Genomic DNA, 15,122 nt, shown 5'->3' with positions numbered 1-15,122 from the left:
AGTACCGATCCGGAGCAACCAGCATGGCGGCGGCTATCAGGTTCCTCCGTAGAGTCTTGATACATCATCAAACGCATAGTCTTTGCAAGATGGTTTACCAGATATCTCTTTACCCTTGTTCTGTAAACAGTCTCTTGCCCAGCAGACATTTTGCTGCTGCTGCTGCTGCTGCAGCTACTGCTGCTACAAAGCCTGCAAGAAAAATTAAAAAGGCTGCCAAGAAAAAGACATCAGATGAAAAACCAGTGGATGATATAGAGAAAATAAAGTCATATACCTACATGGAAAGTGATCCTGAAGATGATGTCTACTTAAAACGCTTATACCCACGGCGGCTCTATGAAGTAGAGAAAGCTATTCACTTACTCAAGAAGTATCAAGTTCTGGACTTTCCCAATCCAAAGCAAGGTGTTTATTTTGATATGGCATTGGGAAAAATAAAAAAGTGGAACAATTTGCCAGTGTTATTGCTTTACCTCACCCTTTTTCATCAGAAGTCAACAAAGTTGCTGTGTTTACAGGGAATGCATTAGAAATTAAAATAGCAGAAGAAAATGGAGCTGCGTTTTCAGGAGGAACAGATCTGGTTAAGAAGGTCTTGGATGATAAAGTTGTTGCAGACTTTTATGTAGCTGTCCCAGAAATAATGGGTGAACTTAACCCTTTAAGGAAGAAACTGAAAAAAAGATTTCCAAAGGCTACTAGAAATTCCATTGGCCGTGACATCCCCAAAATGCTTGACTTATTTAAAATTGCACATGAAATTATGGCAGATGAAGAAAGGCAGAACTTCCTCAGCACCAAAATAGCAACATTGGATATGCCAAGTGACCAGATAGCTGCCAATCTCCAGGCAGTTATAAATGAGGTCTGCAGGCACAGACCGCTGAGTCTGGGTCCATTTGTGGTACGTGCCTTCCTTCGTAGTTCAACCAGTGAAGGTTTGCTAGTGAAGACTGACTCGTTAACCAAAGAAGCTGAAACTGCAGAAGCTGCCTAGAAGTGCTATATTGTGAAATTATTGGGTGTGTGTGTGTCAAGAAACAACAAAGACATCTATAAAACTGTATAGTTTATAGTTTGGCTCCTCATGTTTTCTTAATAAGTACATTTAGAAGTAAATTTTAACATATAAGAAAAAAATGTCAGTTACTGAAAATCTTGTTACATTTCCTTTTTAAATTTTTATTGTTTTTTATATTTTTCTGGACTTGGATCCTGTCACATTTCCCTCATCCCCTTTTTATTTTTATTTTTTATTATTTTTTTCTTTATTCTCTTTACATTCCCATCACAGCCCTCCTTCCTTCCGCTTCTCCCACCTCACACTCCCCCGTTGCGACTCTTCTGAGAACAGGAGGCCTCCCCATGGGTACCAGTTCTCCCTGGCAAGACAAGATGAAGCAGGACTGGGTATATCTTCTCCCTCTGAGGCCAAATAAGGCAGCCCAGTTAGGGGAGGCAGATTCAAAGGGAAGCATAAGAGTCAGAGTCACCCCCACTCTACTTGTTAGGGGACCCACATGGCAGCCATAAGGTTGGTGGTTCAGTCTCTGTGAGCCCCATGGATGCAGGTTAGTTTACTGTAGGTCTTCTTGTGATATATTTGACCCCTCCACTTTCCTCAGTCCTTCCTTAGTGTCAGTGTTCTGTATTCTGGTAGAATCTAGGTCTAGAAGAAGTTTCTAGTTTCTGGAGACATGGCCATCTGAAGTAACAGCAGCATCCTCTTTCCTACCAGCTACATCACCAGCAGGGCTGTTGGCTTCTGTTGGGGGGGGCCTGGGATTGAGGGGCATGTGGAAAGTTGGAAGTTGGGTATCTTTCTCAGTTGCTCTCCACTTTGGACACTAAATGTGTAGTTCCCCAGTTTGGCTAGACCCATCTGTCCCCAACTTCTAAGTCCTCAGAATTTCAGTGGCCTAGAAAGCTCAAATAACCAGGAACAACTACTACACTCACAGTTTTCTCCCCACTGGAAAATGTAAGTGTAGATACCATTTACCAAATACAGTAGCAGCAGGACAAGGACTAACAGTGGCTGTCTTTTATTGAGTATGGTATGTCTCCCATTTCACCCTCGCTAGACACTATGGAAATTAGATGCTCAGCTTCCCTGTAAAAGGGGTCAAACTTGTGTGAGGTCCATTAAGTGTCAAATGAGATCAGTGTGCTGAGCTGGAGATCTTTCTGGTTCAGGCTCCAAGTAGCTAGACCTAGGGGTGTGCCACACACCCAGCCTTTGGGCTTTCTGAGCCATTGTTTTAACCATTTCACTAATTCACTGCCTTTTCATGTGTTCAAAGAAAAGCCAAACTTACCACTATAGTTTCAAAATTTTAAAGTATTGAATGGCAGTAGTTAAGTTTCTTGATTCTGGGACACTACTGATATGAAAGCTAAAAGAAAGACAAAGAATAAGTTGTGGAAATAGTGCGTGGGAGAAGGCATTTCCCATACTTGCCAGGTTCTGAAACTCAGAGATTCATCATTATTGGAAACTTCAATTTACAAAGAGGACAAGATTTGGGGGTTTTATGTGTTTGTGCTGGTTTGATTTTTAAAAAATTTTAAACTCATGTATCCGTGTTTGTGTCTCGGGCAGGGGTCAGCACCACGTCTTCTTCAGAAGCTCTCTACCTTGGTTTTTGAGACAGGGTCTCGACCAGGAGTTAGTTCACAGACGGTCAGCCTGGCTGGCCACCTTCTCTGCAGGTGCTGGGATGAAGACGATGTCCTCGTGCTTGTGCAACAGGAGCTTCACCAATGGAGCCTTCTCCCAGTCCACTTTTACATCTTCATTAATCTTGGGATTGGATGTAAGGCCGTGTGCATGCTAGGCCAGGGCTCTGCTATGAGCCCAAAGCTATCATTCCACTTGTCAGATTTTCTCCTGATTAATGGAGTACATGTTAACCTTAGAATGGGAGTATTTAGAACAGTCATAAATAGGAACAGGAATCACTCATAATCCCGATACTCAGATACAATCAGAAAAAAAATTGTTTAGTGGATATTCCTTTGACGTGTTCATTTGAAAGAGATGGAGAAAATAAAAAGAACAAGTGTTCTCTACTGCTAATCCGTCTCTAGCCCTGCATGCATGTGTCTGAACGCACTCGCTTCTTTTATCCAAACCTCATGGAAAATGAGTAACATTTCACCGCTTTATTGCAGCATTCTCTCAATTGCTGGGCATTTAAATCGTTTCAAAATCCCCTCCCACTGATTTAAGTAAGGGTTTAAAGTTTTATAATAAATACCGATGAATCCCAAACACTAATTTACATAGGAATTACTTAGAAGGTTTACATGGAACAAGTAGCTGGTCATCACCTATTAATAGGAGATTGATCTTGGAATCCAGCATTTCTTAACATGTTGTGGAACTTTGAGGACACTAGTGGATACTCATGATGTCAACTCTGATTGTAATAAAAAGCTGATTTTCAGACCAGCATCAGTTTATTCTAAAATTCCACAAGTGATCTAAAGTACAGAAAATCACTGTATATTTCACTATCCAATTTATAAAAGATTGCAAAATTTTAAATATTTAAATATAACATTATAAATATTAATTTGTAATTTTAATTAATATAAAATTACAAATATAAAATATTTTTAAATATTAAAAAAATCGCAGTACCATACCACACTACCAAAGGAATACCAAAATATTAAACACCAACAACAATTCACTTTTAGATTGTGTAATAAGCCATGATAACATACAGTTAGAATACATGACATTCTAGCCTCTATCCTAGCCTTTTAGGCCAGAAATCTGTTACAAAAATATGTAATATTCATGACCACATGCTGATCCAACAAGAAACAGTTAATTATTCCCAACTGAAACATGACAGAAGCCTTGGTTTCTATAGAATTAACACATGTGCCAAACATTATATTAAATAAATGCATAGATATCAATATAGCATGCCTATGTTTCACAAATCCCTCACTAAAGTATCACACACACACTGTTAAGCAGCTAGAGTTTGCCCCACATGTGTGTGGCCCTAGAGAAAAGGCAATCCTTAAGTGACCTGATGAGAAATCATTGAAGGTTTGAAGTATGTAAGAAAGAGAAGGGTAGGAAGGCATGTTTTAATGCAAATTGTTACAAAAATCACCAGGCATTGTACTAACCTAGTGCTTAATGAAAAATATCAGTCTCTTTATTAAAGACATAAGTACTGGCAAAATCTGAGTACAAAAAATATTATATTGATATCAGTTAAAATAAACAGAAATGTTATAGTGGGTCTAAATCCCTTTTATTATTTATTTCTATTTCTAAGATGGCTAATTATTAAAGTGTAAATACTGTGAAATCAAGAAAACTCTGAGATCCAAACACTTTATAAATATTCAAAGTATAGAAACATTTTGAATATAAATGCTCAACCTGTTTTCGCTAAATAATCAATTATACTTCCCTACAATAACACTTTTGATGTTCAAGTCTTATGAAGTTATGGAAATGAAATAAATAAAACAAGGTTAAAATATAGAGAATATTAGAAATAAATCTAATTTGTTAAATTTCTATCATTATTTACAAAGTCAAAATAAAATAAAAGTGAATGTGTACATTTAAAAAGAGAAAACTATTACAAATGTATTGTGACTTAAGATGCTCATCAATCACAGGCTATGATGCGATCTACATGGTCAACTCACACGTCACTGTACAGCACAATCCATCCTCACCCACCTGTATGTATTGAGTAAAATATTTTACTGTTGCTTTGATATATGAATCTTCTTCCAAAAATAGCAATCTCAAGATCAGCCCCTTCTGCTCTGAGCTCCACTGCCAGCTCATTAGCAGCTTCCACATAATCCTTGTAGTTTACATTGGCCTTATTAACTGTGTCCAGAGTATCAAGCCAGTCTTTTTTTACTGCACCATGCCCAAGAGGTTCAGATGTAAATCTGTCGTGGACTTTACAAAGGAACCATGTAAAGTGCATTTGTTTCTTATACTCTTCTAAAATATTGACACCAAAATCAAACTCCTAAAATTAAAAAAAAAATTACAAGAAAAATTAAGTTTAAATCACAAGAATGTTTTTTCAGTCCTTCCAGCAAGTACAAGACTATATATTACAAGCAAGCATTTTTTAACATGTCTGTTTAGTTAGTCCAACTTTTACTTACAAATGCCATGATTTTTAGAGGTCTTCAGCTATGTCTCCTTCCAAAACCCTGAAAGGACTGTAATCTTAAAGAGTTTGGAAAAGAAGCCTTGCAATATAGGGAAATGCAATGGTGTGACCAATACCTGGTCAAAAATACCCTAATTTAAAAATTATTTTTAGTGCATGTGATCATGCAGACAACCTTCATAAAAATACACATTTTTTTATTCTTAACTAAAAATTTTGTAAAATTCAAACACTGTTATAGGAAGAAAGTCCTGGTATCTCTCTACTGCATTTGATAAGAACTATATTTGTCACAAGAGTAAGTGGTGATTAGGAAAATAAAGGTCAGACTTGGCAGTACAGGCCTCAGTCCTGCCTGTTTGGGAGGCTGAGTCAGAAGAATCACAAGTATCACAAGTTCAAAGCCTCTGTTATGAACTAAGTTCAGAACTAGTTGATCAATTTAGTAATACCTGTCTCCAAAAGTGATAAGGAAGCTGGGATAGAGGACAGTATAGCACTTGCCTACACACAGAAGGAAAATTCAACATCAGGGACTCCTTAGGGAGTAACCAGGAATGACTACTGAAATTATCCCTGTGGTAGACCCCTTTCTAAGGGGAAGTTCAAGTAAGATAAATTTTTCCATGAATTTACATTCCACTGTTGCTTATTCAAAAGCACCAGATTTACATAAAGCAGGATATTTTAAGAATACAGTAAAATATTTATAGCATTTTGGAATTAATTAATATGATATATGTAACCAGCAATTCAGCAGAACACTGAACTGTAAACTGGCCCCATTCCTCTGAAAGGATAAGTGGAGAGATTATGGCACCTTACTTACTATCCTTGAGAAAATCAAAGGTCAAAGTGAATTTTCTTCATTTTTAATACTTTTAGAGACTTTTATAATTAGCTGGAGGTTTTGGTCATTGAAAACCCTGGCATATCTGCCGTTTCCCACGTGATTTAGGAAGAATTTCTTTGCTGAAATTTTTGTATGTAAGAATAATGTGCAGATTTTTTTAATCTAAAAATTCCAAATGCTCCAAATCTGAAACTTTGAACACCACAACTGGGCGACTCCATACCTGACGTCATGTCACTTTTAAAAACAATGAGAAGTAAAGCACTACATGGAATTTCCTCCAAACAATTGTGAAGAAAAATAGACTGTAAATGTTTCAGTTTGGACTTGCATCGCATTCCCAACACAACCAATTATTAAAATGTAAATACTGTGACATAAAAAAACTCTGAGATCCAAATCACTTTTAGTCTGAAGCATTTTGAATATGAAATGTTCAGCCTGTATTATCTAAATAACCAGTTATATTCCCTCCAATAACACTTTTGATGTTCACAAGTCTGATAAAGTTATGACAATAAAATTAATAAGCTTTTATAACAAGGTTATAATATAGACTATCTACAGAAATAATTTTCTTCTATAAAGTAAAATGAGCACCAGGAAATTGGTACTTAAATCAATATGCCATTTACACTGGTACCTATCCAAATAAAATACTTAGAAATAAATCTAACAAAATGTGTGATATACATGTGTTTGTTCATAAGCTTCACGCCACTAAAACTGAACATTTCTGCTACTAAAAGACACTGCCAAAAGAATGAAAAGGCAAGACAACAAATGGAAAGAAATCATGCCCATGCACACACACACACACACACACACACACACACACACACACACACAAACAGGCACACGAGTGAAGGGGATAAGAGGGAGGAGAGGGACAGGGAGAAGTGAATGGAATAAACAGAAGGATATTGTGTGTTGATGGACAAAAGGCTCAATATTTTTATGTTAATCCTTCCCAACTGTTGTACAGATCCAATGCCCTTCTAACCAAGATCTCTACTTAAAGAAAGTCATTCTGTGATTATTATCAAACTGATTCTAACATTTACATTGAGAGCTAGAATACACACCACAGTGTTGACGTAAAGGAAAAATAAATGAGGGCCGACTGTTACCTAACTTGAAGACTTAACTGAAATGGACAGTGTTCACACCAGGGCATCAGAAATGAAACTAACAGCCAAGTAAAGCAGTCAAATGAGTCATAAGCAGGATGAAAATATTTCAGAAGGATTTACATAACTACAAAGATTGATCTTTGACCAAGGAGTAAAGACAATGCAGTGGCTTCTTCAATCTGTATTCAAATCTGTGTTGCTTTAACTCCATAGGCACAGTTTTAAAAAATGAACGTAGAAAGAGTAGCCGATATTGGTGACTTCTGGACTTGACTGAAAGACCTTGGCAACCTACGTGTGAGAGAGGCTACCCCATTCTTAAAGAATTTTGGAGGAAAGGAGAATGAACCTGTACACAAAGACCGTATGTTTTATAAAGTAATTTTTAATATCTTGTAATCATAAAAATAAGACTGTGCAAATTGCTACTATGATTACCATTTTGGACAACCTGACTGCATTTGAAGTCATTTAGGAGATGCTTAGACATGGCTTTGGGCATGTCTGTAATGCTGTCTATAGAAATAGTTAACTAAGGGCAAGACACACCTTAAACTGACCGCCTGAATGAGGTAAAAAGGCAAAGTCCTGAAGGCCCCTTTCTCTGCTTCCTGATCTATCAAGATACAAACAAACGTCTCAGCTGCTACAGAGCTGCCCAAGGCCATGCATTTCTACCAGGATGGACTACCCCCTCTCAATCCTCCATGCCTTACATTGCTGCTTGTCAAGTGTTTGGTCACAGCCACAAGAAAGGTAACTAAGATATCATTGACAGATCTAACTGCTCTGGAATACCCCACTATTCTTAGTCTTAAACATACAATAGATACAAAACAGACAAAGCCTTTGAGTCCTTCTGAAATGCTGAGAGACAGATAATAAGGGAAAAGCATCCTGACATCTATTAGAATGTCTACCAAGGATATGGAGAAGAGAAGCATTATGTACTCTCAGTGTTCATGTAAATTAGTACTTATTATAGAAAACTGTAAGAAAGTTAAAAATAGAACAAGTGTAAGACCCAGCAATTTCACTTCTAAGAATTCATCTAAAGAAACTAAAGTAAAGATGTGACAGGGGTATCTGTTCTCCCAAGTTCATGGAGTACCAGTCCCAATGCCAAAGATTTGGAGTCTACCTCTATGTCCATCAGTGGGAAGATCTGTTTTGTAAATGTATATATGCACAACAGACTATTGTTCACCCTCTAGAAAGAATGAAATTCTGTGATTCCATAAAGCATAAGGGAATTAAAGGACAGTGTCAGTAAGATGACCACACTCCAGTAAGACTACTGCATACACTTATTTATATGTGAGATATTTTAAAGAGGTGACTCTATTTGAGCAATGAATAGAATGATGGCTGTACCAGGGACAATGAAAGATAGTATAAAAGGGTATTTTCACACACACACACACACACACAGAGAGAGAGAGAGAGAGAGAAAGAGAGAGAGAGAGGGAGAGAAAGAAAGAACCAAGTTCCAACTGCACATGAGTGTGCCACATGTTTACCCTAGTCCATGGCAATATGACAGCGCAAAATGATTGACAGGACATCTCAAATGTCACCAAATTACTGCAAGAAATAAAGAATATGTCACTGTAAGTTTTTACTCTACATTATATATTTATTCCACATTGTATATTTATATTTACTTATAATAGCACATTATATTTGGGTTTGCAAGTAATTATGACACAAATTTAAATGCTATTTAGAAAAGTAAAGTTAAGAGTTCGTGGAGCACAGGGAGCAAGGTGCTCTCTGGAAAAGTGTCCTTTCCTGCTCACATTGAGGGCCGGGTCTCCACCACCGGGACTCTGGATCTGCCCACAAGAGGCTGAGCTCCCAGATCAGCTGCACAGGCACTTTTCCACCTGGACTAAAAATGAGCCTGAGGTACAGGCTCGGGGAGGTCAAACCTGGAGTTCTCAGAACACAGAGAATGCTTGCTCTCTGGAAAAGGGCCCTTTCTGGCCAACAGAGAGAGCCCGATCTCTGTCACCAGGACTCAGGATCTGCCTGCAGAAGGCTGAGTTCCCAGATCAACTGCACAGGCATTCTTCCACCTGGACCAAGGGTGATTCTGACGCATAGCCCCACTAGACATCCAAAGTGGGAATGCTGGGAGGTATCCGAGAACAGGGAGCATAGTGCTATCAGGAAAAGGGTCCTTTTGGCAGAGAGAGAGAGAGAGAGAGAGAGAGAGAGAGAGAGAGAGAGAGAGAGAGAGAGAGAGAGAGAGAGAGCGCTGGGTCTCCACTATTAGGACTCAGGATCTGTGGGCAGAAGGCTGAGCTCCCAGAACAGCCTCACAAGAGTTCTCACACCTGATCCCACAAGACAGAACTGAGTCATTGCCATCAGAAGTAATTGCCTGTTCAAAAAGAGCCAACACCCAGGAGCAATCTCCTTCCTGAGCGTGCAGGCCTTCAGACACACAGGAGAGACAAGCACCAGTCAGAAACAAAAAGATCACCTACAATCACTGACAACAAGACAGTAAGAGGAATGCACAAGTGTCGCGCCCAACCTCGACCAGCAAGAAAGACAAGACCTGGGGAAGATCTTCTTCAAGCAGTTTATTCAGGAACCTTGTACAAGCTTCTTCTTCAGCTTCTGCATCTGACTCTGCTCCCGGGGGAAGGCCCACACAGGCTTAAATCCCCTTGCGCCTACCAACCCCTGTAAGCCACGTGGGCCCTGCAGATAGGCTGCTTCAATGCAGAAGCAGGCAAGCGAACAGGCACAGCCAAATAAAGTCTTGTTTACTACTGAGAGCCCTCACCATCAAGGAGGTGGAAGGTGGAAACCAGCGCCATCTTCACCTCGAAGCTCTCTACACACAAGAACTCAAGCAATGGAAACCAAGACAACCTGGCAACATCAAAACCCAGTTCTCCTACCACAGCAAGTAGTGGATTTCCCAACACTCCAGAAAAACAAGATTTAGACTTTAAATTACATTTTATGATGATGATGTAGAGCTTCAAGAAGCATATGAATACCTCCCTTAAACAATTAAAGGAGAACCAGGAGAAATCACTTAAAGAACTACAGGAAAACACAAACAAACAGGTGAAGAAATTAAAAATAGAAATAGATTTAATAAAGAAATCACTAAAAAAGAGAGCCTTCGAGATAGAAAACCTAAGAAAGAAATCAGGAGTCAGAGATACAGGCATCACCAACAGACTACAAGAGATGGAAGAAAGGATCTCAGGGCCAAAGACAACATAGAAACCAAAGACAAAACAGTCAGGGAAGATGAAAAAAACAAAAATCTCCTAACCCAAAATGTGTAGAAGATCCATGACACAATGAGAAGACCAAACCTAAGGATAATAGGTGTAGAAGAGAGCTAAGAATATCAAGTAAAAGGCACAATAAATAACTTCAAAAAAAATCATAGAAGAAAATTTTCCTATCCTTAAGAACAAGGTGACCATGAACATACACGAATCCTACAGAGCACCAAATAGATTGGACAAGAAAAGAGATAGTCCTGACACATAATAGTTAAAACACCAAGTGTTCAAGACAAAGAAAGAATACTAAAAGCAGTGAGGAAAAAAAACCAATTAACATATAAAGGCAGGAGAGAGATCTCCGCAAAGCACTCAGAAAGTGTGCAGCGCTCAGCCTGATCCAGGGATCCAGGAACCAGGCAGCAGCATTGGATCCTCGGTTCCCCGCCAGCAGCTTCCAGGGTACACAACAACAGCTCGGAACATCCCCCACCAGGAGGAGCAGAGATCCAGGGACACAGGCCAGGGACAAGGGAAAGATGAGAATCAATCACTGACAACAAGATGGCAAGAGGAAAGCAAAAGAACGGACCCCAAAGAAACCAAGACAACCTGGCAACACTAGAACCCAGCTCTCCCATCACAACAAAGAGCAGAATGCCACACAGTCCAGAAAAATAAGACTCAGACATGAAATCCTACGTCAAGATGATGATAGAGATCCTTAAACAAGAACGGGAAGAAAAGCATAAAGAATTAGAAGCTTTTAAAGAAAAAACAAGAAAAACACTCAAAGAACTCAAAGAAATAGAAGAAAACAGAACCAAAGAGATGAAGGAATGGAAGAAGAAATTTAAAACGGAAATGGAAACAATAAAGAAAACACTAAAAGAGACAACTCTAGAGGTAGAAATCCTAAAAAAGAAATCAGGAGTCACAGATGGAAGCATCTCAAACAGACTACAATATATGGAAGAGAGAATCTCCGGGGCCGAATACAACATTGAAAACATAAAAAAAACAGCCAGAGAATATGCAAAAGCTGAAAAGTTCCTAACCCAAAATGTTTAGGAAATCCAGGACACAATGAGAAGACCGAACCTAAGGATAATAGAAATAGAAGAGGGGGAAGAGTATCAACTAAGAGGTACAGTAAATATCTTCAATAAAATCCTGAAAGAAAACTTCCCTACCCTTAAAAATGAGATGACCACGAGCATAAAAGAAGCCTACAGAACTCCAAATAGGTTGGACCAGAAAAGAAATTCCTCCTGACACTTAATAGTCAAAACACCAAGTGCCCAAAGCAAAGAAAGAATACGAAAAGCAGTAAGGGAAAAAGGTCAGGTAACATATAAAGGCAGACCAATCAGAATCACACCCGATTTCTCAACAGAGACTATGAAAGCTAGAAGAGCCTGGGCAGACATCATGCACACCCTAAGAGAGCACAGGTGCCAGCCAAAGCTGCTATATCCAGCAAAACTCTCAATTACCATAGATGGAGAGATTAAGATATTCCAAGACAAAACTAAATTTACACAATATCGGACAACAAACCCAACACTACAACAAATTATAAGTGGAAAACTAAATACAATGATGGGAACCACCCCATAGTAAAAACAAGAAAATTTCTAAGCAAGAAAACCAAAAGAAGAAAGACACACAGGCACAATTCAACCTACCAAAGCAACAATAGCAGGAAACAGCAACCACTATTCTTTGATATCTATTAACATAAATGAACTCAACTCCCCAATGAAAAGATATAGGCTATCAGACTGGACACATAAACAAAACCTAGCATTTTGCTGCATACAGGAAACTCATCTCAGAGACAAACAGAGACACTATCTCAGAATAAAGGTTGGGAAAAAACCTTCCAAGCAAATGGCTCCAAGAAGCAAGCTGAGAAAGCATTTGACAAAATCCAACACCTCTTCATGTTAAAAGTCCTGGAAAGAATGGGAATCCAAGGCACATACCTAAACATAATAAAAGCAATGTACAGCAAACCAACAGCCAACATCAAACTTAACAGTGGGAAACTTGAAGCAATCCCAGTAAAATCAGGAACTTGACAAGAGTGCCCACTCTCCCCTACCTATTCAACATAGTACTAGAAGTCCTGGCTGGAGCAATTAGACAGCAAAATAAAATCAAAGGAATACAAATTGGAAAGGAAGATGTAAAAACATCACTATTTGCAGATGACATGATAGTGTACTTAAGTGAACCCAAAAATTCCACCAGAGAACTCCTACAGCTGATAAACAACTTCAGCAAAGTGGCTGGATATAAAATTAACTCAAACAAATCAGTAGCCTTCCTATACTCAAAGGAAAAACATGTGGAGAAAGAAATTAGGGAAAAGGTACCCTTCACAATAGTAACAAAAAATATGAAATACCTTGGTGTGACTCTAACTAAGCAAGTAAAGGACCTGTATGACAAGAACTTCAAACCTCTAAAGAAGAAAATTGAGGAAGATCTCAGAAAATAGAGAGACCTCCCATGCTCATGGATTGGAAGGATCAACATTGTAAAAATGGCCACCTTACCAAAAGCAATCTACAGATTCAATGCAATCCCCATCAAAATTCCAACACAGTTCTTCATTGAGTTGGAAAGAGCAATGTGCAATTTCATCTGGAATAACAAAAGACCTAGAATAGCGAAATCCATCCTCAACAACAAGAAAACATCTTCGGGAATACCCATCCCTGACCTTAAACTATATTACAAGGCAATTGTGCTGAAAACTGCATGGTACTGGTACAGAAATAGGCACGTGGATCAATGGAATAGAATAGAAGATCCAGAAATGAGCCGTCACGTATATGATCACCTGATTTTTCACAAAGGATCTGTAAACATTCAATGGAGAAAGGACAGCCTCTTCAACAAATGGTGTTGGTCCACTTGGCACTCAGCATGCAGAAGAATGAAAATAGACCCTTTCTTATCTCCTTGTACAAAGCTCAAGTGTAAGTGGATCAAGGATCTTCACATTAAACCAGATACACTGAAACTTATTAGATGAGAAAGTAGGGAAAATCTTAGAACTCATAGGCACAGGAATAAATTTCCTGAACAGAACAACAATGGCTCGTGCTCTAAGGTCAAAGATTGAAAATGGGACTTAATGAGATTGCAAAGTTTCTGTAAGACTAAGGACATTGTCAAGAAAACAAAATGGCAGCCAACAGAATGGGAAAGATCTTTACCAACCCCACATCAGATAGAGGCCTAATATACAAGGTATACAAAGAACTCAAAAAGCTAGACAGCAGAGAATTAAACAACCCTATTAAAAATGGGGTACAGACTTAAACAAAAAGTTCTCAATCAAGAAATATCAAATGGCTGAGAAACATCTAAGGGAGGGCTCAACATTCTTGGGAAATGCAAATCAAAACAACCCTGAGATTCCATCTCACACCAGTCAGATTGGCAAAGATCCAAAACTCAGATGACAACAGATGCTGGTAAGTATGTGGAGAAAGAAGAACACTTCTCTACTGTTGGTGTGGTTGTAAACTGATACAATCACTCTGGAAATTAGTCTGGTGGTTCCTCAGAAAAATGGACATAGTACTACCTGAAGACCCAGTTATTCTACTTCTGGGCATTTACCCCAGAGACACTCCAACATACAACAAAGATACATGCACCACAATGTTCATTACAGCTCTATTTATAATAGCCAGAAGCTGGAAAGAACCCAGATGTCCTTCAGTAGATGAATGGATACAAAAATTGTAGTACATTTACACAATGGAGTACTACTCAGCTATCAGAAACAATGATTTAACAAAATTCTTAAGAAAATTGATGCATCTAGAGAATATCATCCTGAGTGAGATAACCCCATCACAAAAGAACAGACATAATATACAGTCACTGATAATGGGATACTAATCCCAGAAATCTCTGAACACCCCAGAAACAACTCACAGACTGTGTGAAGTTTAACAACAACAGAAAAAATAATATATTTTAATTAAAATAGAACTGTATCACTCCTAGTCTTTCTCCTATCCTCTCAAATTAATAACCTCTTATCCTATATTGTTGTTATACATATACATATGCGTATGTATATATACCCACAAATACTTAATTACCTTAAATACCTTAAAAATATATTCACATACTTTTATGCAAAAATGGTGAAAATTTGTACATTTATCTTTGTTTATTAAAATAAAGTTAAAAAATAAAAATAAAAATAGTATAAAAAAAACATATAAAGGCAGACCAATCAGAATTATACCAGACTTCTCAACAGAGACTATGAAAGCTAAAAGATCCTGGACAGACTTCACATAGACCCTAAGAAAGCACAAATGCCAACTCAGGTTACCATATCCAGCAAAACTCTCAATTATCATAGATGAAGAGACCAAAATACTCTAGGACAAAACCAAATTTACACAATATCTGACCACAAATCTAGCCTTACAAAGGATAATAAATGGAAAATCCAATACAAGGAGGGAAACTCCTCCCTAGGAAAAGCAAAAAAAATAATTATGCAAGAAAACAAAAAGAAGAAAAAGACACAAATATAATTCTCCCTTTAACAACAAAAATAAAAGGAAACAACAATTACTATTCCATAATTCCTCTCAATATAAATGGATTCAATTCCCCAATAAAGAGACATAGACTATAAAACTGTATATGAAAACAGAAT

At 38.1% G+C, this 15,122-nt stretch overlaps 1 protein-coding gene and 1 pseudogene across 2 annotated transcripts in view; one reads left to right on the top strand and one right to left on the bottom strand.

Moving 5' to 3' along the window:
* Positions 1-15,122, bottom strand: part of LOC308433637 (5'-nucleotidase-like) — a 67,175-nt pseudogene that overhangs the window by 15,784 nt on the left and 36,269 nt on the right. The window contains exons 3-5 of the transcript in view: positions 9,503-9,602; positions 8,684-8,747; positions 4,724-5,027 (exon numbers count right to left, since the gene is read on the bottom strand). The product of the transcript in view is annotated as a 5'-nucleotidase-like (transcript). The remainder of the gene's footprint in view (positions 1-4,723; positions 5,028-8,683; positions 8,748-9,502; positions 9,603-15,122) is intronic.
* On the top strand, positions 24-1,000 carry LOC308433617 (large ribosomal subunit protein uL1m-like; the record flags this gene model as incomplete). The annotated part of the gene is given in 2 exon segments (XM_080933726.1): positions 24-435; positions 438-1,000. Coding segments are annotated over 2 exon segments (975 nt in total).

Source organism: Micromys minutus, assembly GCF_963924665.1.
Source record: "Micromys minutus genome assembly, chromosome: 20".
Taxonomy (NCBI): domain Eukaryota; kingdom Metazoa; phylum Chordata; class Mammalia; order Rodentia; family Muridae; genus Micromys; species Micromys minutus.
The sequence above is the reverse complement of the archived record's forward strand: the minus strand, read 5'-3'. Positions and strand labels throughout refer to the sequence as shown.